This window comes from Anolis sagrei, chromosome 10 (assembly GCF_037176765.1).
Source record: "Anolis sagrei isolate rAnoSag1 chromosome 10, rAnoSag1.mat, whole genome shotgun sequence".
In the NCBI taxonomy this organism is placed as follows: Eukaryota; Metazoa; Chordata; class Lepidosauria; order Squamata; family Dactyloidae; genus Anolis; species Anolis sagrei.
In genome coordinates, this window is record NC_090030.1 from 14,060,315 (window position 1) to 14,087,447 (window position 27,133).

Below are 27,133 nucleotides of genomic sequence, written 5' to 3' on the forward strand. Positions count from 1 at the left end.
TACTAATCATTCATATTCTATTAATTTTATTAATTTTAGTAGACCTCAAAAAAGGCATTTTCTTAAATGTCGTGAGTACACAAACTGACTACCCTTCAGATAAGGAGATCTAGATCAGCAACTATTGCAGTTAGAGACTTCAAATTCTGGGAAACTTAGTTTAACACCTGACTGGCACTACAGCTAAATTTGAACAAAATTTAGAACATGATGGTGAGAACTTTTTAAAAAATTTGACCACTTGGTATGGAATGACCCTAGGATCAATGTATTGTCGAAGGCTTTCATGGCCGGAATCACTGGATTGTTGTAGGTTTTTTCGGGCTATATGGCCATGTTCTAGAGGTATTCTCTCTTGATATTTCGCCTGCATCTATGGCAAGCATCCTTAGTAACTCTGAGGATGCTTGCCATATATGTAGGTGAAACATCAGGAGAGAATGCCTCTAGAACATGGCCATATACCCTGAAAAAACCTACAACAATCCAGACCCTAGGATCGGTTAGGATTATGAAGAGGCAGAAAAGCATTAGTGAAATGTGTTAAGAGTCAATTAGGATATACCATATATAAATGGCCCCGGAGCCAACTCCTTTACTTCCTGAGCCCCACAAAGGACACAGCTTCCATGTAAGAGTGAAATAGTCCCATATTTAAGACCAGATTTTTATCATCCTTTATTTCAAATTATTTTGTTTCCATCACATTACTCCAACAAGGAACAAAAACAAAACCAGACTCCCCTTGCAACAGTATGTGATGTATTTTTGTGATCGGTGTTAACTGTTAAATCCTCTCAACTATCCTTTAGTATTTCATAAAAGCACCCTTAATGAAATTTCCATAAACCCCCTATTTGAATCAATTAATTTAAATCAATTAGAAAGGCAATTAACAGTTCTTGAAACAGACTGAGTTCTTTTCTTTGTTTTGATTTAAACATCTTTCATCCAAAACTGGGACAGAAGGCAGCTCACAACAAGTTTTAATGAAAGGAGTAGAGATTAAAAAAAAAACACAAGACTCACCGAAACACAATTAAATTATAATAACAAAACATAATTGGATTAAAAGGAATGTAAATGCATATCCATTTTAATAAGTACAGATCCGAGCTGTTAACAGCTCCTTCCTTAAAGCAAGCAAAGAGGCTTACTCGTTGTTTATGTGACAAAACTGCATTTCAGCGCCACATGTAAACAGGCACCTTAAATAAATATAATTTTTCCCATTTCTTTGGCTAATGCAATTTTGAATTTATGGAAAAAACAAAAGGACATTCCTCCAAAATATGAAGATTTGGGTGGGCACAAAAAGAGCAGTCGCAGGAAGAAAGATCTCCCTGCATCAACAAATTGGTTTCACAACTATATTCCATTCCCAACTTTTGCAACTTCAAGTTTAAAGTCAATGCCAAGCCAGCGTTCTGAATTGCAAATGACTTTTCTAAATCACTTAGCATCCATCCTTGAAATTTCACGCGTCAACAGCTCATTAATATCTACAGTAAATGTAGCTCTTCGGAAAAGAACCGCAGATTTTTCTTTTTAGCATTTTATTGAGACAGATAGCTAGCGCCCAGAAATAGAGCCCCCCTTCAATTACAATTTGGCAGAAGCTAACTTTGGTTTTAAAACATGACTACAGGAATTTATGGCCAGGCTGCAATGGAAGTGACTATTTTGAATAAGATTAGCTGCTCTTGATGGGGGATGCTTGGACAGTGTTTATAAATCAACAGAGGTGCTACTCAGTGGTTTATAATGGTCCACTTCAGGCCATCTACCATCATCACATAAGCGGTATATTATGATAAACGCAAAACAGTAGTGGGAGATTAAAAGTAATAAGATCCACCCGGGGTAATGAATCCAGGCAGCAACGGCACACACCAAGTACTTCAAAAGTTTCATTTGACTCTCAGTTTCTTTCCCCTCCGCCCTCCCCCTACGTTTTCTATCTAACTCCCATCAGAAAAGAAAAGATTTAAAGTTTACACAGCACTGTAAAGGAGCAGATTTACAAGTGTGTCCAATATTCAGCTTCTCCACCCCAGACACAATTCACCTAAGTGGTCTGCGCAGGATTTATGGATTCAAATTTCGAGGAACAAACCCAAACGGGTTGTTTTCACCTTTTATTTACTTAAATTTCACTTTTATTTATTGATGCAGTAGAACCAATTCCTCCTTTATAAACGCTCCTAGAAGCAGCAATTGCCATGTTATAAATGGAAGAGGGCAATGCTGTTGTACGCATTGCATCCTTGAGAACTCAAGCACATAGCCTTTAAAATTGGGGAAAACCAACATCAGCAGCTAAACTCTATTCCAGAGGATGTGCTTTTTAAAATATAACCATAATGAACAATAATTAGATCATTTATTGTTGGGTGCCTTCAAGCCATTTCTGACTTATGGCGACCCTAAGGCGACCCTATTCCAGGGTTTTCTTAGGAAGATTTATTTAGAAAATGCTTGCCCCTGTTGCCCTCTGAAGCTGAGAAAGTGTGACTTGCCCAAAGTCACTCAAAAAGTTTCTATGCCTGAGTAGGAATTCAAACCCTGGCCTCCATACGGTTCTGGCCCAGCTTACTTGTCCAAATGCATCCACCCCTACGTCCCACCTCGTAATCTAAGATCATCTCACTCCTGTCAACAGCACAGATGTGTCTAGTAGGGACAAGAGACATGGCCTTCTCGGCTGTGGCTCCCCGGCTATGGAACACACTCCCAAATGAGGTAAGATCCGCTCCCTCCCTCCTGGCTTTTAGAAAAAAAATTAAATCATGGTTTTGGGACCAGGCCTTCAGGCAGAAGAAGTAAATGTATGCAGCATTTTAGAAGGACAATGACTGGAACAGCATTTTGATGGACTGTTTTATTGTTTTAATGATTGTTTTAATGCTTGTGGATGTACTGTTTTAATTTGATTTATGTCTAATTGTAGTGTATAACTAATTGTTTGTATTGAATTTTGCCATTACTTATGTGTAAACTGCTTTGAGTTCCCCTAGGGCTGAGAAAAGCAGTATACAAATACTGTAAATAAATAATAGTCCAACACTGATGTTGTTCCTTATTATCAGGGGGAAGGAGATCAATTGAAACTCATGTCGAAGTCTAAAAAATTAATCAAAAAACCAATATTATACCAACTTATTCATGGGTCCCCTGGTGGTGCAGCAAGTTGAACCACTGAGCTGCTGAACTTGTGGGTTGAAAGGTTGGTAGTTCAAATCCAGGGAGCGGGGTGAGCTCCCACTGTTAGGCCCAGCTTCTGCCAACCAGTTTGAAAACATGCAAGAGTGAGTAGATCAATAGGTACCACTTATGCGGGAAGGTAATGGAGTTTCATGCAGTCATGCTGGCCGCATGCAGTCATGCTGGCCTTGGAGGTGTCTATGGACAATGCCGGCTCTTCTGCTTAGAAATGCAGATGAGCACCATCCCACAGAGTTGGACACGACTAAACTTAATGTCAGGGGAAACCTTTACTGTTTTTATTCATGTTTACTAAGAAATTGTGCCACTTTAGCAGCTCGATGCCATTGGCAAATCAATGTGTTTGGAACCACAGCCACACTTGCATCAAAAGAAGCCCCACTATCAAAGTATACGGAAGAGTTGCTAAACTTACGAATCCACATGAAGAACTCGTTGGCCACTTCTTGAGCAAGCCGCTGCAATGATAGATTCAGGCAAACCTGTGAGAGATTTTTAAATTATTATTAAAAAGTTGGTTTCTTATTTTTATTTAATGTATACCCCTACCTTTCAACGTTTTCTAAACTTGCTTTAACTTGTTAAAGGATGTAACCTGTGTTCCATTCTATTACTATCAAATGTTTTAATTGATACATATCTATTTCATACCACTTTCACATCTTGTGACCTGTCAGGAGATTGATATTTACATATAAATAAATACACACAAAAGGTCGACAGGTAGGCCTTCAGGATACTGTAAATACTGGAGTATAAGGCAACCCGAATATAAGCTGAGGCCCCTAATTTAACCACAAAAAACTGGGAAAACATATTGACTCGAGTCTAAGCCGAAGGTGGGAAATGCAGGAGCCATTGGCAAATTTCAAAATAAAAACAGATACCAATAAAATTACATTAACGGAGGCATCAGTAGGTTAAATTCCTTTTGAATATTTACATAAGACTGTAATGTCTTACAGTAGAGTCTCACTTATCCAACCTTCGCTCATCCAATGTTCTGTATTATCCAACGCAGTCTGCCTCCCGCTTGGATCAGAGCTGTTTCAATACATTGTGATATTTTGGTGCTAAATTGGTAAATATAGTAATTACCACATAACGTTACCTTGTATTGAACTGCTTTTTCTGTTGATATGTTGCAAAACATGATGTTTTGGTGTTTAATTTGTAAAATCATAACGCAATTTGATGTTTAATAGGCTTTTCCATAATCCCTCATTATCCAATATTTTCGCTTATCCAACGTTCTGCCCACCCGTTTATGTTGGATAAGCGAGACTCTACTGTATTCTAACCTTCTTCAATGTAAATGTGCTTATGCATCCTTCCAATAATAGAATAAAATAATAAATGTAATAAAAATAAGTAATAGAATAAAATAATGGAAATGTAATAATAACAGCAATAATAGAGTAAAATAATAGATGCAATAAAATAGAGTAAAATAATGAATGTAATAATAACAATATCAGAGTAAAATAATAAATGTAATAATAATAGAGTAAAATAATAAATGTAATAATATAAATAGAGCAAAATAATGAATGTAATAGTAATAAAGTAAAATAATAAATATAATAGTAGAGTAAAAATAAAAATAGAGTAAAATAATAAATGTAATAATAAAAATACAGTAAAATAATGAATGTAATAAAATAATAATAAAGTGTATGTTATAACAATAATAGAGTAAAATAATAAATGTAATAAAATAATAATAATGTATATGTAATAATAATAAAAATAGAGTAAAATAATAAATGTAATAATAAAAATACAGTAAAATAATGAATGTAATAAAATAATAATAAAGTATATGTTATAACAATAATAGAGTAAAATAATAAATGTAATAAAATAATAATAATGTATATGTAATAATAATAAAAATAGAGTAAAATAATAAATGTAATAATAATAATAATAATAATAAACCAGTAAAATAATAAACAACTTTGACTCAAGTATAAGCTAAGGGGGGCTTTTTCAGCCTAAAAAAGGGCTGGAAAAACTCACTTTATATATATATATATACACACACACACACACACAGAGTAATTCTTTTCCCTGAAAAGCAAAAGAAAGTACAGCATCTCCTATTCCTTTCTCAAATGAGGAGGATGGTGTATTGAACAGACTTGGGAGACCCAGGGAGACCCAGGGCCAAGTCTCCCCTTACTCTTGTCCAGTACCTCTCTCTTAGCTTGACATAGGGCTATTGTGAGAATGAAATGAGGGGGAAAGATAACTATGTGCACCATTTTCAACTCAGCTAGAGGAAAGATAGGATAGACATAATAATTCACATAAGCCCATGCATTAAGGATAAACTTCATACACAGGAGTTTGGTCATCTAGCTAATACTTCCAGAAAAAAACCAACTTCTATACACATGATGGTTAGTTTTGCTTCTATTCCATACAGTAGGAGAAGCCAAAGCTGTCTATCACATCAGGTCATAAAGAAGACCAAGCCGATAGTCTTGCAGATGGGTTTCCTGCAAGATCAGCAAAAAAACAACTCTGTAACAAGATCAGGAATTGGTATGAACCCAGGAAGCATTTTCATATATTTCATATCTTCAGGTGCCCTTAAGGTAGAAATTCAGACTTTCAGCAACTTTTTCGTCATTTTTAAGGCCTACCTGTTTGACAGATAGTGGAAGATTTAATCTCAACTGGCAAAACAGGGGAGGAAACTTATGAAGTTTCAATGCTGATTCTCCAGCATCAATGACTGCTTCATTGTGATAGAACACCGTGGCACGCTCGGTTTTGCCTTTCAGGGAAGGGGAGTAAAAGAAAGCTATAGCAGGGACAGATTGAAGTGCCCTCCTCCCCTTTTGCTTCTCAGACAATTCTGGAGGCACAAACAGTGTTTCAAACTTACATGAAGTATTCTCACTTCTATGGGCCAATTAGCATACTGATTTCCTTTCGGACGATGCTTGGCCAAAGATCCTAGCCACTTTCCTTGACACACTACTGGCTTCTCCGAATGGCGCATTACAACAAACAACACCTGTATTTTATGTTTTGCCTAGGCAAGCTTTCCGAATGCTTTTAAATCTATATGTAATGCATACTAAAATTTCAAAATCACCATAGGTAATCAAATAATAATAGCTTTCCTTTTACTACCTTTCACCTACAAATCCCCAGGAACAATTTTGCACACAAAGGTTTTTACTCTCAGGTTTGAAAGTAATATTAATAAATTTTTAACAGGTATTATCTTGGAAACGAATATTGGGGAAAATGGGGATGGGGATGCAAAGCCACTGTTCCACTCTTACAAAAATATGTTCAAATAGCTATTCTAACAAAGACCAACTTTGGTTTGAAACGCAAATGAGAGTTTACCTGTCCGAATGTATTCTTCCCTATGAACCATCAAGGCTGCTAAGATCTTCTGGAGGGGCCCTGCTCTCGGTCCCACCACTTTCCCAGGGCCTTCTCTGTGGTGGCCCCCCGGCTATGGAACTTTTTCCCAAATGAAATTAGATCTGCCTCCACCCTCCTGACCTTTAGGAAGCTAGTGAAATCATGGCTATGGAACAAGGCATTCCCAGAATGATGGCTGAGACTGGCAATTGACCAAAGTTATTGACCACAAGATGCAGACTGAATTGGACATGATTTTATCTTGGTGAATTGGCTTATATGTATTTTATCCTATATGTATTTTAATTCACTGTTGATGTTTGTTGTTAGATTGCTTTGATATTTTAGACCAGGGGTCCTCAAACTTTTTTTAACAGAGTGCCAGGTCACAGTCCCTCAAACTGTTGGAGGGCCGTATTATAATTTGAAAAAAAAAACATGAATGAATCCCTATGCACACTTCACATATCTTTTTGTAGTGCAAAACACTTTAAAACAATATAATAATTCAAATGAAGAACAATTTTAACAAATATAAGCTTATTAGTATTTCAGTGTGAAGTGCGGGCCTGCTTTTGGCTGATAAGATAGGATTGTTGTTCTTGTTGTGTGCTTTCAAGTCGTTTCATACTTAGGTTGACCCTGAGCGAGGGCCGGATAAATGACACTGGAGGGCCGTATTCGGCCCCCGGGCCTTAATCTGAGGGCCCCTGCTATAGATCATAGCTATTGTTTACTACTACTATGACGTATCTTACGCCAGTTATAGACTTAAGTTGACCCTGAGCGAGGGCCGGGTAAATGACCTTGGAGGGCTGCATCCGACCCTTGGGCCGTAGTTTGAGGACCCCTGTTTTAGACTGTACTGTTAGCATTGAATCCTTGCTGTTAGCTGGTCTACGTCCCTCTACGAAGGTAGAGAAGATCGGGATATAAAAGTTTTAATTAATAAATAAAGTATAGCCTCAGATGTTTCTGGACTGCAGCCCTCATTATCCCTCATTCTTGGCAATGCTTGTACGGAATGATGAGAGTTGCAGTCCAATACATCTGGAAATCACATATTCTCTCCACTCCTGGTTTATGAGTTTAACAAAATGAGTTCTAAACATTTAGTGTTAAAGAAGGGAGGATGCCCATTTTAAACAGATGAAAAATTAGGAAATCAAACAAAATATCACAAACCTAGTTTGAAGAACAAATACTGTATATACTTGAGTATGAGCCGACCCGGATATAAGCCGAGGCACCTAATTTTACCACAAAAAAACTGGGAAAATGGATTGACTCGAATATAAGCCGAGGGTGGGAAATGTGCCCTCCTCTGGACACATTCCAGCTTCTCAATATCTCTCTTCAATTGTCGTGCCCAGAATTGGACACAATATTCCAGGTGTGGTCTAACCAAGGCAGAATAGAGCACGGGTAGCATGACTTCCCTGGATCTGGACACTAGACTCCTATTGATGAAGCCAAAATCCCATTGGCTCTTTTTGCCGCCGCATCACATAAAGTAATAATAATAGAGTAAAATAATGGAAATGAAGTAACAACAGTAATAATAGGGTAAAATAATAAATGTAATAATTACAACAGAGTAAAATAATAAATGTAATAACAATCTTGTATAAACAAAAATGTAATGTTTATTTGTGAGATTAACATAACTCATAAATCACTGGATGAATTGACACCAAATTTGGACAGCATACACCTAACAATCCAATGTATGCCCTTCACTCAAAAAAATGGATTTTGTCTTTTGGGAGTTGTAGTTGCTGGGATTTAAAGTTCACCTACAATCAAATAGCATAATAGAATTGAACCAACCGGAGCATACAGGACTCCCATGACCAACAGAAAACACTAGAAGAGTTTGGTGATCATTGACCTTGAGTTTGGGAGTTGTAGTTCACCTACATCCAGAGACTACCATGGACTCAAGCAATGATGGATCTGGACCAAACTTGGCACGAATATTCCATATGCCCAAATATGAACACAGATGGAGTTTGGGGAAAATAGACCTTAACATTTGGGAGTTGTAGTTACTGGAATTTATAGTTCACCTACAATCAGAGCATTCTGAACCACACCAACGACAGAATCAGGGCAAACTTCCCACACAGAACCCCCATGACCAACAGAAAATACTTAAGAACATCCAGTCCAACTCCCTTCACCAGGGCAAGAAAATGTAATCAAAGTCCTCCTGACAAAGAGCCATCCAGCCATAGATATAGATAGATATGATTCACACACACACAGATATAGTATCATAGATTTGAAAGGGACCCCTAAAGAAGGACAATCATATGTTGAATGTTCCAGAGTAGGCAAACCGGACAATCTCCACATCAACACTGACAAAGAAACAGCAAGAAATACTGTTTACCCACAAGCATAAAGAAATCACATAAATTAGAAACCAACGCTTTCTCATTACTTTATTTTCCAGATCACCAGACTGGGCCACAGCAACGCCTGGCAGGGGATGGCTAGTTATAAAGTAAAATACTAAATGTAGTAATAACCACCCAATGGTGCCAATCACCGATAGGCACTGCACCCAGTATGCTGATCACCCAGTACAGTGCCCAAAGACCCTGGGTTACACTTAAAAACAATTGGCGCTGACAAAATTACCACAGTCTGCTTCCTGTCCAGATCCACAGCTGTTTCAATACATTGTGATGTTTTGGTGCTAAATTCGTAAATACAGTAATTACTGCCTAACATTACCATGTATTGAACTGCTTTTTCTGTTGATTTGTTGTAAAAAATGATGTTTTGGTGCTTAATTTGTAAAATCATAACATAATTTGACATTTAATAGGCTTTTCCTTAATCCCTCCTTATTATCCAACACTTTCGGTTATCCAAAGTTCTACTGACCCATTTACATTGGATAAGGGAGCCTCTACTAAAATAATATTTTCAATTGTACACTTCGACATCTGTTGATCCCCTCAGAGCTGCCTGCACAGTCCACACTTTGCCCATCTCTGCTATTAGGTATACACCTCTTTCCTTCCTTGTCTTCCTCTATTGAGGAGGGAGTTACAATCAGGTTTTCTAACTGTACCTTTTGAAACTCTTCTCCCTAACATTTGTTTAGCTTGCCACTATATATATTAGTATCTGGAATTGATTTTTTTCCTTAACAATATACTTACATAAGATAAACATAAAATAAAGTACTACCACCACTCCCGGCATATCAAACAATAAATAATAGATTCCCCTGACAGGACTTTGATGACTGGGCAAAGCCCAAATGCTTTCAGCCAAAATCATATGGAGCCATAAATCACTCTTTATTTTATAGAATATTTCAAAATAGATTCCTGCTTTCTACCTTGAAAGTCATTTCATGTGTTATTTATAACCAGTGAAGACCAGGAAGAGAAAGGAGGAAAAAATTACACAGAACCACAAAATTTACAGTGACTGGGTTTTTTTGTATATGCGTTTTGGAAAAAAAATATGAACAATAACATCTTCTTCTTTGTGGAAAAGAACAGAGAATAAAATTGCAAGAACTAAAGCTAGAGAGAACGTGAACATCTTCCAGAAGAGAATGGAAATTGTACGACTTAAACAGCAGGTAGGTAATAGTATCTTGCAGATAAATGTCAAGGCACGCAGGCAAGCAAAATGCAAAATGAAGGCTAACATTGCCTTCTCAACCTATTGCATTGTGGGAGGTGGTACAGAGTCACACAGAGAACCAAACCTTAGTTTCTGTATATCATTGATTCCTATCAATTTTTGCCGGAAAGAACAACACAACACAAGCATTCTCATTCTGAACTAGCTGTCGCCTGCAACGCGTTGTTGTGGCCCAGTCTCTGTGTATGTTTTTCGGGTGTGTATATATTTTTGTGTATATGTGTATGTATGTGTGTTTGCGTATATATATGCGGTTTTGCGCATGCGTTGTAATGCGTTTTTTGTTTTTTGGCTTTTTAAAGTCTCTTCTGCTGTGTTTTTCAGTGTTTTTATGAGTGATGGTCACTTGTTGGCCTGATAGGTGTGTTCTGTCCAAATTTGGTGTCAATTTGCCCTGTGGTTTTTGAGTTATGTTAATCGCACAGATGAACATTACATTTTTATTTAGGTAGAGACTCAGTTTTGAGAGTAGCAAAGGGGGTGATCACATCTTGATGTATATATCTGATCTTTCTTCCTTTGAGAATTGAAGGTGGCATCTATAGGTTTCCTCTCCTTTCATAAAGCATTTATGCACTTTAGCTTATGGAGAGGAGGAAAACTAGCACATCCTTACATATACCTTCACCCTTTGTCACCTACCTCGGCTCATTGGAAGCCGTAAACTACCTTATTCTTTTAATGTCTTCTTAGTCTTATTTGTAACCTGCGGGATTTTATCATGGCAAATGTGTGTGATGTGTTAAATTATGTTTATTTAAGTTTTATTTTTTGTTGTTTTTGGTTTAGTTCATAAGTTTATATTGAGATTGTCTTATCTATCATTTTTCACTTGATTTGTTGTTCATCCGTTTGTGGCACTGAATGTTTGCCATTTTGTTACTTGCTGGAAACCACCCTGAGTCCCCTCGGGGAAGTAGGATGGGTTACAAATAAATTATTATTATTATTTACAGATTAGACTTCTGCAGATTTGATTAAAAATGTTTCTCTAGGTATCTCTAGTTCCTTCAGTGTGAATCTATGTCAGATTCCAGTAGAAGTTGACCATATAGTCAACTTAGAAATTCCTAGTGATATTATTGTCTTAGGTAAAAAAAAAATGGCATATTTCTATTCATACTTTTACAGAAGTCTTTTTTTCCTAATCCCAACAAATGTGGAGGTCTTACTGTATTGCTTTCTCTCTGCCTACATCATCTTCATACATTGAAGGAAACAGGTTTGAAAATTTGAATATGTCCTCGTCTCTTGGTTATTGTCATCGTCCAGGTCCACAATTGGACTGAGAAGGAGGCAGAGATATATGTGTAGAAGGCAGTAGTTCTCAACTTATGGGCCGCGGCTCAGCAGTGGGCTGCGAGAAAAAAAAATCCGGTCCGCTTCCTGTTTAGATATTTTATTTATTCTATTTATTTTATTTTGACTCCTTTCCTCAGAGCTAACCAGTCCTGCCCCTTTTCGGTACTAATGTTGGAGAGTGGTCCCTGGTCAAAGTGGTCCCCAGTCAAGTGGGCCCTGGTCAAAGAAACGTTGGGAACCACTGGTATAAGAGTATTACTACTTCCTAAAATTACGCTTGTACCTGTCTTAGGTTTTCTTGGAAAGTTTTTTTAGAAGAAATTTGACTTTGAGTTCCACTGAGATTGAAAGAATGTGACTTGTGTAAAGTCAACCAATGTACGTCGCATGGTCAAGTACAGATTCAAAACCTGGTCTCCAGAGTCATTTTCCATGATCAAACCAATTACGCCATGCTGCATGACTGCCATTCTCAAATCCTTTATCAGTAGGAGAATCCTCTCTCTCTGCTCAGAATCTCCTAGTAATTAAGTATTTAACAAACTCAAAGCAAGGCAGGGCCAGCACTCAAAAGTCAAAACTCTTTCTTTCTGCATCTGTGCACCTTATACATATAATTAGCTCAGACAATAACATTCAAGGGAAATCCACAACTTGTCTTTGGTTACCAAACAATAATTTAATTGATTCCCTAGTGAATAAATATTCTTTGATTGGTTTGGGTACTCCTTTGATTGATAAAATTGCAAATGAGGTAAGTGTGTGTTTGCAAAAACAACTCACTCCTTCCCTGTTCCTTTGATTTCCACACAGTTAAAATGAGACAACCTCAGATCGCTCATGTTTCGATTGGAAAGCATAAATTATCTATGGCAGGAGGGGGTTGGAAAATAAAATTTTCATTTGAGGAACGAACTGGCAAATAAAATCGAAAAGAAAGTGGAAGTCCTGAAAAAGGAAGCATCGGATATAGTAGACCTTACTGCATCAAAAAGCCACAAATGTCTGTATGGATAAAGCAGTCCCCAAATTAAAAACTCCAGTCCCCACATTAAAAACTAATGCACTCCCTGATATAAACACTCTCTTGCTCTCTTTCTCAATAAAGTTAACACTTGACAAATCACAGAAATGTCGTAGATACAACTTATCTTGACTTCACCCAAGGTTTTGACAAAATTCCTCCATAATATTCTTGCAGACACCATAGTAAACTATGGATTAGACAACATTACTGTTAGATGGATTTGTAAGGACTTCATAGACAAAGGAAAAAAGGTGCTCTGGTAATTTATTCCTTGTCATTCTGGAGAAACGATATACAGACAGTCCCCAAGTTACAAACAAATTAACAAATTAGGTTCTGCAGACTTGTTCTTAAGTTGAATTTGTATGTAAGTCAGGACAGGTACATTTCTTAAGTGCAACTCCAACACTCACTCTCTCTCTCTCTCTCTCTCTCTCTCTCTCTCTATATATATATATATATATATATGAGAATGATAATAGATCAGTAATATTAAATCAGCCCCCTCCCTCCTCGCCTTCAGAAAAAAAGTGAAAACTTGGCTTTGAGATCAAGCCTTCAGAGGATAATCATAGTGCAATAGATGGGAATGGAATATGTGCAATGATCATTGGATTTTGACAAATGTGACATGTTGTAGAAACAAGAATTGGAGATAAAGCATCAGTGGAAACATCTTTCCCCCATGACAATAACACTTCCAAGACAGAATTTCCCTTCTGAGAGGCAGATTTCTCTTGCTTCTTGTTGTCTCAGCCCCATTCTTAACCTTGAGTCGTCTCTAAGTCAGATGTTTATCATTCGTAGACTGTCTGTATAGCTATATAAACACGGAGTGTCTATGAATTGTCACAGAATGAGACAGGTAGGTAGACAAATCGACAGAGAGTGTGGCCTTCCAGATGTTGTTAAACTGCAAGTCCCGTAATCCCTCAACAATGGCAATACTGGCTAGGGTTGATGGGAACTCCAGACTGTCAATTGCATTAGATGAACAGAGATTGTGGCCTTCCAGAGGTTGTTGGACTGCAAATCTCATAATCCCTCACCAGTGGCTAGAGATTATGAGAACTGTTAGATAGATATAGATACATAAATAAGCAGCAAATGTCTATGATCATGATAACTATATTGAATGAGGTAGACCGTTAGGAATTGTGGGAGTTGAAGTGCAAAACACACAGAGGGCCGAAATTTGCCCATGCCTAGTATACTTATATAGATAAACAGAGAATGTCTATGATCATGATAGATAGATTGACTGACTGACCTTTCTATCTATTGTGATCATCCATAGGCAATATTTCTCTTTATTATTATTATTATTATTATTATTATTAATATCCTGCTTTTTCTCTCCATACGGATACTCAAAGCGACTCACAACTAAAAGCATTGCAATACATCCATATCTATCTCTGCATAGTAACTATATCTATCTATATATCTATCCATGTCTACCCATCTATGTATAGTGACTATCCATCTCTCTTTCTCTCCCTCTCTCTCTATATATGTATGTATGTATGTGTGTGTGTACATACATATATATATATATATATATGTATGTATGTATACGTATATGTATATCTAGATCTATAGTAACTATCTATCTATCCATAGCTATTTTGTATAGTGCCTACCTATCCATGTATAGTGAGTCTATTGATCTATCTATCTATATATCCGTATCTATCTAGCTATCTATCTATCGTGACTATATCCATCTATCTATGGATATATAGATAGGTAGTCACTATACAATCTATATTAGCGTATCTCTCTATCTATGTATAGTGACCTCACAACCTCTGAGAATGCTGTGCGGAATACCATTGCTTTGACTATGCGGATCTTTGTTGCCAGTGTGATGTCTCTACTCTTCACTATTTTGTCGAGATTGGTCATTGCTCTCCTCCCAAGAAGTAAGTGTCTCCTGATTTCCTGGCTGCAGTCTGCATCTGAAGTAATCTTTGCATCTAGAAATACAAACCCTGTCACGGCCTCCATGTTTTCTCCCTCTATTTCCCAGTTGTCAATCATTCTTGTTGCCATAATCTTGGTTTTTTATGTTTAACTGCAACCCAGCTTTTGCGCTTTCTTCTTTCACCTTGATTAGAAGGCTCCTCAGCTCCTCCTCGGTTGCAGTCATCAAAGTGGTATCATCTGCATATCTAAGGTTGTTAATGTTTCTTCCAGCAATTTTCACCCCAACCTTGCATTCGTCAAGCCCCACACATCGCATGATGTGTTCTGCATACAAGGTGAATAGGTTGGGTGAGTGTATACAACCCTGCCGTACGCTTTTCCCAATCTTGAACCAGTCTGTTGTTCCGTGGTCAGTTCTGACTGTTGCTACTTGGTCCTCAGGTGAGAGACAAGATGATTTGGTATGTCCATACCACCAAGACCTGGCCACAGTTTATTATGATTCTTACAGTCAAAGGCTTTAGAATAAATAAAACAGAAATAGATGTTTTTCTGGAACTCCCTGCCTTTCTCCATTACCCAGTGGATGTTGGAAATTGGGTCTCTTGTTCCTCTGCCTTTTCTAAACTGTACAATTTATTTATTATTTATTTACTTTATTTCTATACCGCTTTTCTCAGCCCTTAGGCGACTCAAAGCGGTTTACATAGTACAAATTATCACAAGACAGTATCATAGGCAAATTAAAACACATTATACATTATACATAACAGTCAATATCAATAACAATCATTATCATAGCGCCTCAACAACAAATCAGAATCCATTCTCGTAATCCTTTGTTCCATATTCCTATCTTCGATTGCACCTTGTTCCTATATTTCATGGCACTGTTTAGCCAAACGCTTGTTCGAAAAGCCAGGTCTTCACTTTCCTCCGAAACGCCAACAGCGAAGGGGCCTGTCTGATGTCTGCAGGTAGGGCATTCCACAGCCAAGGGGCCACCACCGAGAAGGCCCTGTCTCTCGTCCCCGCCAGGCGCGCCTGTGATGCAGGCGGGACCGAGAGCAGGGCCTCCCCAGACGATCTTGATGTCCTGGTCGGTTCATAGGTGGAGATGCGTTCGGACAGGTAAGCAGGGCCGGAACCATTTAGGGCTTTATAGGCTAACGCCAGCACTTTGAATTGACTATCTATATATCATATCTATCTATATTTAGTGACTCTATCTATCTATCTATATCTATGTATAGTTTCGATGTGTGTATGTATCGCTATCTATAAATCCGTATCTATGTGCTGTGACTATTCAAAGACACTCCCTGTATACCTATATCTATCCATCGTGACCATTCATTGCCTGCTAAAACTAATGGACGCTGACATAAATATGCTGGCAGGGTTGAAGAGAAGCCAAACCCCTCACTTGGGCGGAATCTGAACATGAGGAAGAACTTCCTGACTGTGAGAGCCGTTCAGCAGTGGAACTCTCTGCCCCGGAGTGTGGTGGAGGCTCCTTCTTGGGAGGCTTTTAAGCAGAGGCTGGATGGCCATCTGTCAGGGGTGCTTTGAATACAATATTCCTGCTTCTTGGCAGAATGGGGTTGGACTGGATGGCCCAGGAGGTCTCTTCCAACTCTTTGATTCTATGAATCCAAGGAAGGAGGGCTGCGTTCTCTCCCTCTGGGCTCCAGGCCCACATCCTTCCTCTCCTCCCTCCTTTAAACCCTCCTTGAGACTGCTTCTCCCAACCTTCATGCCCTCAAGGAGGGTCTCGGTCCCTCTTAGGCCCCTCCACGCGTGACACGGGCCCACCCTCCCCACACACGCGTGTCCCTTACCCGTTCCTATGACCACCACATCAAACTCCGAGGGCAGGTTGTCCGCCATCTTGGGAGGGGAAACGCACCGCCTGTCAGGTGACGTCATCACGCCGAACAAACACTTACGTTCGCCCTCCCCTGGCGGAAGTGCGGCATTGGAAGCTTCAAGGGAGGGCGGATGTGACGTATATTGCAGTGCCCTGTGATTGCTGTAGTTCTCTTGGAATCAGGGACCCTTTTGGCAGGAGCAGGAGGGTTGCTGTTTCTATTAGGCTGTTTGAGTCTGGAATTGGTGACAAAGCACTTGAGCTCTCCTAGAGCCCTTCCACACAGCTATACACACACACATATATATATGTCTCCAGAGCCACACATATTTATACATGGCCCTCATCATGTCTCCTCTCAGCCTTCTCTTCTTCAGGCTAAACATGCCCAGCTCTTTAAGCCGCTCCTCATAGGGCTTGTTCTCCAGACCCTTGATCATTTTAGTCGCCCTCCTCTGGAGACATCTATATAAATAAAAATGTAATGTTCGTTTGTGGAGAACTCAAAAACCACTGGACGAATTGACATCAAATTTGGACACACCTAACAACCCAATGTATGTCTTCCACTCAAAAAATTGATTTTGTCTTTTGGGAATTGTCGTTGCTGGGATTTATAGTTTACCTACAATCAAAGAGCATTCTGAACTCCATCAACGATGGAATTGAACCAAACTTGGCACACAGAACTCCAACAACCAACAGAAAATACTGGAAGGGTTTGGTGAGCATTGACCTTGAGTTTTGCAGTTGTACTTTACCTACATCGAGAGAGCACTGTGGACGCAAACAATGATGGATCTGTACCAAACTTGGCACAAGCACTCAATACGCCCAAATATGAACAACAGATGGAGTTTGGGGAAAATAGACCTTGACCTTTGGGAGTTGTAGTCACTGGGATTCACAGTTCACCTACAATCAAAGAGCATTCTGAACCCCACGAATGACAGAATCAGGGCAAACTTCCCCCACAGAACCCCCATGACCAACAGAAAATACTTAAGGCCATCCAATCCCACTCCCTTCGTCAGGGCAAGAAAATGTCACCAAAGTCCTCCTGACAAAGAGCCATCCAGCCATACATACAGATAGATAGATGGATGGATATGATTCACACACACAGAGAAAGAGTATCATAGATTTGAAAGGGACCCTTAAAGAAGGACTATGGTATGTTGCATATTCCAGAGTAGGCAAACCAGAAACTCTCCACATCAACACTGACAAAGAAACAACAAGAAATACTGTTTACTCACAAGCATAAAGGAATTACATATATTAGAAACCAACACTTTCTCATTACTTTATTTTCCAGATCACCAGACTGGGCCACAGCAATGTGTGGCAGGGGACAGCTAGTGTGTGTGTGTGTGTGTGTGTCTCCAGAGCCACACATATTTATACATGGCCCTCATCATGTCTCCTCTCAGACTTCTCTTCTTCAGGCTAAACATGCCCAGCTCTTTAAGCCGCTCCTCATAGGGTTTGTTCTCCAGATCCTTGATCATTTTAGCCGTCCTCCTCTGGAGACAAATATATATGAGGAGGACAAGTAAAATGATCAAGGGTCTGGAGAACAAGCCCTATGAGGAGCGGCTTAAAGAGCTGGGCATGTTTCGCCTGCAGAAGAAAAGGCTGAGAGGAGACATGATGAGGGCCATGTATAAAGTATGTGAGAGGAAGTCATAGGGAAGAAGGAGCAAGCTTGTTTTCTGCTGCTCTGGAGACTAGGACACAATGGAACAATGGCTTCAAACTACTGAAAAAGGAGATTCCATCTGAACATTAGGAAGAACTTCATGACTGTGAGAGCCGTTCAGCAGTGGAACTCTCTGCCCCGGAGTGTGGTGGAGGCGCCTTCTTTGGAGGCTTTTAAACAGAGGCTGGATGACCATCTGTCGGGGTGCTTTGAATGGGATTTTCCTGCTTCTTGGCGGGATGGGGTTGGACTGGATGGCCCAGGAGGTCTTTTCCAACTCTATGATTCTATATAACCCATATAATATCAAGGAAAATAATCCAAAATTCTGTGCGCATTCAGAAGAAGACCTACAAGCCACTCTAAACATCTTCACTGAAGCATACGAGAAGCACGGCGTCTCATTGAACATTGAGAAAACTAAAGTGCTGTTCCAGCAGTCACCAGCCAAAACCTTCCCAATGCTAGAAATACAGTTTAATGGTGTAACATTTCTGCTACCTTGATAGCCACCTCTCCATAAAAGTCAACATTGACACTGAAATACAACACCACCTGAGCTCTGCGAGTGCAGCATTTTTCCCAATGAAGCAGAGAGTGTTTGAGGACCGGGACATCCATAGGGATACCAAGGTGCTTGTTTATAAAGCTATTGTCCTCCCAACCCTGCTGTATGCCTGTGAGACGTGGGCTGTCTATAGACGTCACATGCAACTCCTGGAACGATTCCATCAGCGCTGCCTCCGGAAAATCTTGCAAATCTTTTGGGAAGACAAGCAGACAAATGTCAGCATGCTGGAAGAAGCAAATACCACCAGCACTGAAGCGATGGTCCTCCGCCATCAAGTCTGCTGGACTGGCCACGTTGTCCGAATGCCGACCACCATCTCCCAAAGCAATTGCTCTACTCTGGACTCAAGAACGGAAAACGGAATGTTGGTGGGAAGGAAAAGAGATTTAAAGATTGGCTCAAAAAATCTCTGGCATAGACACTGAGAACTGGGAAGCCCTGGCCCTTGAGCACTCCAGTTGGAGGTCAGCTGTGACCAGCAGTGCTGTAAAATTTGAAGAGGCACAAATGGAGGGTGAAAGAGAGAAATGTACCAAGAGGAAGGCGTGTCAAGCCAACCCCAACCGGGACCGCCTTCCACCTGGAAACCAATGCCCTCACTGTGAGAGAACATGCGGATCAAGAATAGGGCTCCACAGTCACCTAGATACCCACCACCAGTACACCGATTTTGGAAGACAATCCTACTTGGACAACGAGGGATCGCCTAAGTAAATAAGTACGTTATCATCAGCATATTACAGTTATATAACAGAGGTTGTTGTGACTGTACGCTTGGGTTGCAGCCTGCTGAGGTTGAAGAACTTGCCATTTGTCCGATGGGTGATTTCCATGCTGTACATGGCATTCATCAACCTTGCAAAGGCCTTCGACACAGTGAATCGTAACGTTCTCTGTGCCATCCATTTGAAAACCAGATGATGTCCTGAGCCGTTTGTGAACATCCTGTGGCTCCTCCGTTATGATATGACAGCAACAGTCTTGGACGGCAATGGCTCCCAAATTGGAAAAGTAGTTTGCACTCAATTATGCTTGGTGGTCCTCTTTAATCTTCTCCAAGTCCAATGCCTGAGATTCAGAACAAATTCCAGAAGAAGCCCTTATTAATTGACTCTGTACTTTACTTTTCGTAAGTGTCTTGCAAGAGGGAAGGGTTTCTGGCGAGGCCAGGAAGAACGTGTTGCAGTTGAGTGCCACTCAGTCAACCTGGGCCTCCAAATTGTGTGCGAGGATATATTCAAGGCTTAACACCTGACACAACAGGCCATTAACGCCTTGTTATAAGCCCCTTGCTTATTCCGAAGTGGGGGCAAGGAGGGGATTTAGGAGAGCTGGAAACCACTAATGGAAACCAGACACCATGTCAGGAATATGCAAGATGCTGTGAAGCTAAAGGTATGGTCTTGTTGAGCCGAATGCCAATGTTGAGCCTCCCAAGACAGGAAATCTGGGAGGAATTTAATTTCAAAATAAGATATTTTGTAGCTGGGAAAGGGGAAGGCAAACTGAGAGCACTTCTAACCAATTTGAGTCCCTGTATCAGGAGAAAGTTTGTAATAATAGAGCGCATAGGCCCACGGTGCAAATCCAGCCCTCCATGTTATTTTATGTGGCCCTCCAGATGCTGAGCTACCATGCCTGCATTCCTCAACATTAGAAATGATGGGAGTTGTGATACAGTAACATCTGGAAGGCTGCAGTTTGTTCTGTTTAGTCGGGAGAGTGGGGTTTGAATTGAGATACAAGGCTTTCCTACCTTAAAAAAAACAACCAGGGCCCACTTGACCAGGGGCCACTTTGACCAGAGACCACTTTGACAGGGTGGTCATAGTGAGCCCTGGTCAAAGTGGGTCCTGGTCAAAGTGGTCCTTGGTCAAAGTGGTCCCTGATCAAATGGGTCCAGGTCAAAGTGAGCCCTGGTCAAAGTGGGCCCTGGTCAAAGTGGTCCCTGCTCAAAGCGGTCTCTGATCAAAGCAGTCCCTGGTCAAGTGGTCCCTGGTCAAAGTGGTCCCTGGTTAAGTGGTCCCTGTTCAAAGTGATCCCTGGTTAAGTGGTCCCTGGTCAAAGTTGCCCCCCAGTCAAAGTGGAACCTGGTCAAAAAGTGGTCCCATGGTCAAAGTGGAACCTGGCCAAGTGGGCCCTAGTCAAAGTGGGCCCTGGTCAAGTGGGCCCTAGTCAAAGTGGGCCCTGGTCAAGTGGTCCCTGATCAAAGTGGGCTCTGGTCAAAGTGGGCCCTGGTCAAAGTGGTCCCTGGTCAACATGGTCCCTAGTCAAAGTGGGACCTTGTCAAAGTGGTTGCTGGTCAAATTGGTTCCTCGTCAAAGTGGTTCCTGGTCAAAGTGGGCCCTGGTCAAAGTGGGCTCTGGTTAACATGGTCCCTAATCAAAGTGGGCCCTGGTTAAAGTGGGCCCTGGTCAAAGTGGGACTTGGTCAAAGTGGTCCCTAGTCAAAGTGGGCCGTGGTCAAAGTGGGCTCTGGTTTGAAAAAAGTGTTGGGAACCACTGTTCTATAGTATTGAGCTAGTTCAAGTGATGTCAAACTACATTATTTCTACAGTGTAGATGCACCCTGCATCTCCAAGCTGCTGTCCAGTTCATTCATAAGACGGCAATCAATGCAATCTTGTTGCATGATGATAGTCATTACTCATTGAACCAGAAGCCTTTCACAGTTCCAACAGAGTTGGCCAAATGTTTTTCTAACAGCAGGATTTGTTGCTATTCCATTGTGCTGAATTATTTCCCTATAGAAACCACATCGACGGGTGAAACCCTCATAGAGAAAGGGAAGGGAGAGCTCGGCATATTAATAATTTTTTATGGGAAAGGCACGGCCCTTGAGAGGAAATGTCTTGGCGGGTCTCTCCCCCACTTTGGCTATTTAATTGTAGTGTCATAGTAGCAGAAAGGAGCATACCCAATTCTGCACAGTTGAATAAGCGCATTCAATAAAGAAGATTTAACAGAGTAAATCAAACACTGGATTAAACATTTTCTGCATAACAGACCACAAAATGGGCATTCATTTCACCAATAGATCCTCAGCATTAGAAACAAATAGAAAGTGCCCACCAACATAATTAAACGGCGCATTCAGTGGTGTGACTGAAGAATTTCCTTAACGTTTTATTGAACAAGCGCCCCAGTCAATTACAATTGCCGAAAAAGCATTCAAGAACGAGGAAGATTAAATGCAAAAGTGTCGTCATTTGCATTCAATAAATTAATTTGTTTCCTTTTGTACTTTTTTTTTTTAATCAGCAGAAATTGGGACTCATTTGTAATCCGGGGATGGCATTTGAACAAATGAGCCATTTAGTGCAATTAATTAATATATGTGAAAGGGGAGAGAGAAAAATAACAATAAAACATGCAAATCTGGATTTAGTCTTCCGTTTTTAATTCCCCCTCCCCTTGCTTTATATTCTCTCTCTCGCTATAGACGTGATTTCTCATTATTTTGATGGCTTTGAGTAAAATAAAGAGATCATAGAGGGGAAAACAGAACACGATTTGGAGGTATGTGTACATGCCTTTCAGTTCATACCCTAATAAATGTCTGTTTATCATTGCCATTATTGTACAAGGCGTAATGCTAAGCACTGCCATGCTTCGTGTCTCTCTGAATCAAATAAATATATTTGCCTCTCTTTAAGTATTAGAGAACACAATTACACAGTGGCTCGGTTGACTATTGCTCTATTGGGTTTTTGAATAATAATCCATCAGTTTCATTGTTAGGCCCAGTTTCTTACAAACACAAGATTTGACAACATTGGGTGCTCAGTGCTATGGAATCCTGGGATTTGTAGTTTGGTGAGGCACCAGCACTCTTTGGAAGAGAAGGCAAAAGAACTTGCAAAACTACAACTCCCATTATTCCATAGCATTGAGCCATGCTAGTTCAACTGATGTTATTTGTTTATCGTGTCATCAGCAACCATTGTATTACAATTCTAACAGAGCAAAACAAACACACAGATTAAAAAGAAAAGAAAAAAAACCACACAGACTTTGCAAACTTGGTAGTTGGTTAAATGTCCTTTGACCAGTATCTGGCCACTTGGAGTGCCTCTGGTGTTGCCGCAAGAAGGTCCTCCATGGTGCATGTGGCAGGGCTCAGGGTGCATTGCAGCAGGTGGTCTGTGGTTTGCTCTTCTCCACACTCGCATGCCGTGGATTCCACCCTGTAGCCCCATTTCTTGAGGTTGGTTCTGCATCTCGTGGTGCCACAGCGCAGTCTGTTCAGCGCCTTCCAAGTCGCCCAGTCTTCTGAGTGCCCAGGGGGAGTCTCTCATCTGGTATCACCCATGAATTTAGGTGCTGGGTTTGAGCCTGCCACTTTTGGACTCTCGCTTGCTGGGGTGTTCCAGCGAGTGTCTCTGTAGATCTAAGAAAACTATGTCTTGATTTAAGTCGTTGACGTGCTGGCTGATACCCAAACGGGATGAGCTGGAGATGTCTCTGCCTTGGTCCTTTCACTATTGGTTGCTACTTCCCGGCGGATGTCAGGTGGTGCAATACCGGCTAAGCAGTGTAATTTCTCCAGTGGTGTGGGGCGCAGACATCCTGTGATAATGCGGCATGTCTCATTAAGAGCCACATCTACTGTTTTGGTGTGGTGAGATGTGTTCCAGCAATCCCAGCAACTACAACTCCCAAATGATGGAATCAATCCCCCCAAATCCCACTAGTATTCGAATTTGGGCGTATCGGCTCTTTGAATGAAAATACATCCTGCATATCAGATATTTACATTACGATTCATAACAGTAGCAAAACTACAGTTGTGAAGTAGTATTGAAAATAATTTTATGGTTGGGGGTCACCACAACATGAGGAACTGTATTAAGGGGTCGCAGCATTAGGAAGGCTGAGAACCACTGCTGTATGGGGAGCTGGAGCTGACAGAGGGAGCTCATCCACACTCTCCCCGGATTCGAACCTGCAATCTTTCGGCCTTCAGTCCAGCCGGCACAGGGGTTTAACTCACTGCACCACCGGGGACTCCTAATAATAATAATAATAATAATAATAATAATAATAGATGTGGGTGAAATGTGAAGAGAGAATGCTTCTGGAACATACAGCACAGAAAACTCACAGCAATTGGCCATGAATTCCTTAGACAACTTATTTTATATGATTTAAAAAATAAACATACTTTATAGGTTTATCGCAATTGGGACGTTGTTTTCTGGAAATATCCAGCAATCCAATGCACACTTCATAAATGGCACCGCCCATTGTTTGGTTTAAAGGGTTAACGTTCTTCCTTTTGATCAGTTAGTTAACAAGTTAAATATAAAACTTGCAGCAATTCAGTAAAGGTGTGTGCGATCCCTATTTTTCCTGAATTGTCCTAGTAGAAAGTGACAGTTCTGTGTCAAATGCAAATGCCCTGCAAAAAGAAAGACGCACACCAGTGAGCCCACTCGTTGCTCAATGAAAGGAAAGTTTTCTTTTATGATTTTCAATAGGCAAATGCCATGACCTTCTCCAGTTGGCTGATGATTTATGGGACAACAAGTGGTGACCAGGCCAACCATGGCTCCTTTCTTCCCTTCTGCAGGGAGATTTCAGCCGTGATATAAAAGCACATCGGGCAGTGCATACGGATGCAGCCAAAAGATAATCACCAAGCTCATTTGCAGGTTGAATATCCATTATCTGAAATGTTTGGGATCAATATTTTGGATTCTACATATCCATCTATCATTTATTTGTTTGTTTATTTATTTACAATATTTATATGCCACCCCTCTCACCCTGAAGGGGACTCGGAGCAGATCTATCTATCTATCTATCTATCTATCTATCTATCTATCTATCTATCTATCTATGTGTGTGGATAATGGAATATCTATCTTTGCCCCTGGAAGCTCCCAGTGGCGCAGCGGGTTAAACCAATGAGCTGCTGAACTTTGTTGTTGTTCGTTCGTTCAGTCGTCTCCGACTCTTCGTGACCTCATGGACCAGCCCACGCCAGAGCTCCCTGTCGGCCGTCACCACCCCCAGCTCCTTCAAGGTCAGTCCAGTCACTTCAAGGATGCCATCCATCCATCTTGCCCTTGGTCGGCCCCTCTTCCTTTTGCCTTCCACTTTCCCCAGCATAATTCCCTTCTCTAGGCTTTGCTGTCTCCTCATGATGTGGCCAAAGTACTTCAACTTTGTCTCTAGTATCCTTCCCTCCAGTGAGCAGTCGGGCTTTATTTCTTGGAGGATGGACTGGTTGGATCTTCTCGCAGTCCAGCTGAACTTCCTGACTGAAAAATCGGTGGTTCGAATCCGGGGCGTGGGGTGAGCTCTAGCTGTCAGCCTCAGCTTCTGCCAACCTAGCAGTTCGAAAACATGCAAATGTGAGTAGATCAATAGGTACCGCTTCAGTGGGAAGGTAATGGTGCTCCATGCAGTCATGATGGCTACATGACTTTGGACAACGCCAGCTCTTCAGCTTAGAAATGGAGATAAGCATCACCCCCAGTCGGACACGACTGGACAATGTTAGGGGAAAACCTTTACCTATAAAACTACATCGGGCAGTGCACACAGATCCAGCCAAAAGATGATCACCGAGCTCATGTGTAGGTTCAATATCCGTTACCTGAAATTCTTGGGATCAGTATTTTGGATTCTACATATCTATCTATCTATCTATCTATCTATCATGTGTGTAGATTATGGAATATCTATCTTAGAGGTGCCCCCGATAGCCCCCAGTGGTGCTGTGGGTTAAACTGCTGAGCTGCTGCACTTGCTGACTGAAAGGTTGGCAGTTTGAACCCAGAGTGCGGGGTGAGCTCCTGCTGTCAGCCCCAGCTTCTGCCAACCTAGCAGTTCAACAACATGCAAATGTGAGTAGATTAATAGGTACTGCTCCAGCAGGAAGGACAGCACATCATGCAGTCATGCTGGCCACATGAACTTTGAGATGTCTCTGGACAACTCCAGCTCTTCGGCTTAGAAATGGATATGAGCACCACCCCCCAGAGTCGGACACGGTTAGACTTAATGTCAAGGGGAAACCTTTACCTTTACCTTTTTATCTTGGAGGTGGGGCCCAAATCCAAACAGGAAAGTCACGGATGTTTCATAGACACCTTATACACATAGCCTGTATAACCTTATACAATGTTTTTAATAACTTTGTGCATGAAACATGAAATTTTGTCCATGGGGATGGGTGGGGTGCTGAGTCAAGGAGAATGAATGAAGAAAAGTGTCATAGGGTGCATCTATGCAGTAGAATGAATGCAGTCTGATACCACTTCTACTGCCATGGCTCAGTGCTATGAAATAATGGGCTCTGTAGTTTTACAAGGGCTTCAGCCTTTTTTCTCAAAGAGGGCTGGTGCCTCGCCAACCGACCAATCCTAGGATTCCATTGCATTGAGTCATGGCAGATAGGTAAAGGTAAAGGTTTTCCCCTGACATTAAGTCCAGTCATGTCCGACTCTGGGGTGTTGGTGCTCATCTCCATTTCTAAGCCGAAGAGCCAGTGTTGTCCGTAGACAACTCCAAGGTCATGTGGCCAGCATGACTGCATGCAGCACCGTTACCTTCCCGTGAGAGCGGTACCTATTAATCTATTCACATTTGCATGTTTTTGAACTGCTAGGTTGGCAGAAGCTAGGGCTGACAGCGGGAGCTCACCCCACTCCCCGGATTTGAACCACTGACCTTTTGGACCTTTCAGCAGCTCAGCGGTTTAACCTGCTGTGCCACTGGAGGTTTTTGGGGACACCTCCAAGATAGATATTCCATAATCAACACACATAGATAGATAGATAGATAGATAGATAGATAGATATGTAGAATCCAAAATACTGATCCCAAGGATTTCAGATAACGGATATTGAGCCTACACATGAGCTCGGTGATCATCTTTTGGCTGGATCTGTGTGCACTGCCCGATGTACTTTTATAGGTAAAGGTTCCCCCTTGACATTAAGTCCAGTCTCTGGGGTGTGGTGCTCATCTCCATTTCTAAGCCGAAGAACCAGCATTGTCTGTAGACATCTCCAAGGTTATGTGGCCAGCATGACTGCATGGAGCACCGTTACCTTCCCACTGGAGTGGTACCTATTGATCTACTCACATTTACATGTTTTCAAACTGCTTATTTACTTACTTAGGCGATCCCTCGTTGGACAAGTAAGATGGTCTTCCTTGATGACTATTTTTGTGGGTTTGTAGGTGGCTGTGGAGCCCTATTCTTGACCCGCATCTTTTCCCACAGTGAAGACATTGGTTTCCAGGTGGAAGGCGGTCCTGGTCGGGGTTGGCTTGACGCACCTTCCTCCTGGCACGTTTCTCTCTTTCACCCTCCACTCGTGCCTCCTCGAATTCTGCAGCACTGCTGGTCACAGCTGACCTCCAGCTGGAGTGGTCAAGGGCCAGGGCTTCCCAGTTCTCAGTGTCTATGCCAGAGTTTTTAAGGTTGGCT

At 41.1% G+C, this 27,133-nt stretch overlaps 1 protein-coding gene across 1 annotated transcript in view; it reads right to left on the reverse strand.

The window, feature by feature from the left end:
• CHM (CHM Rab escort protein) overlaps nucleotides 1-16,489 on the reverse strand; it is a 92,169-nt gene extending 75,680 nt beyond the window's left edge. The window contains exons 1-2 of the mRNA XM_060756276.2: nucleotides 16,387-16,489; nucleotides 3,641-3,707 (exon numbers count right to left, since the gene is read on the reverse strand). Coding sequence (XP_060612259.2) covers nucleotides 3,641-3,707; nucleotides 16,387-16,474 — 155 coding nt within the window. The 5' untranslated portion in view covers nucleotides 16,475-16,489. The remainder of the gene's footprint in view (nucleotides 1-3,640; nucleotides 3,708-16,386) is intronic.
• Nucleotides 16,490-27,133: the final 10,644 nt, after the last annotated feature.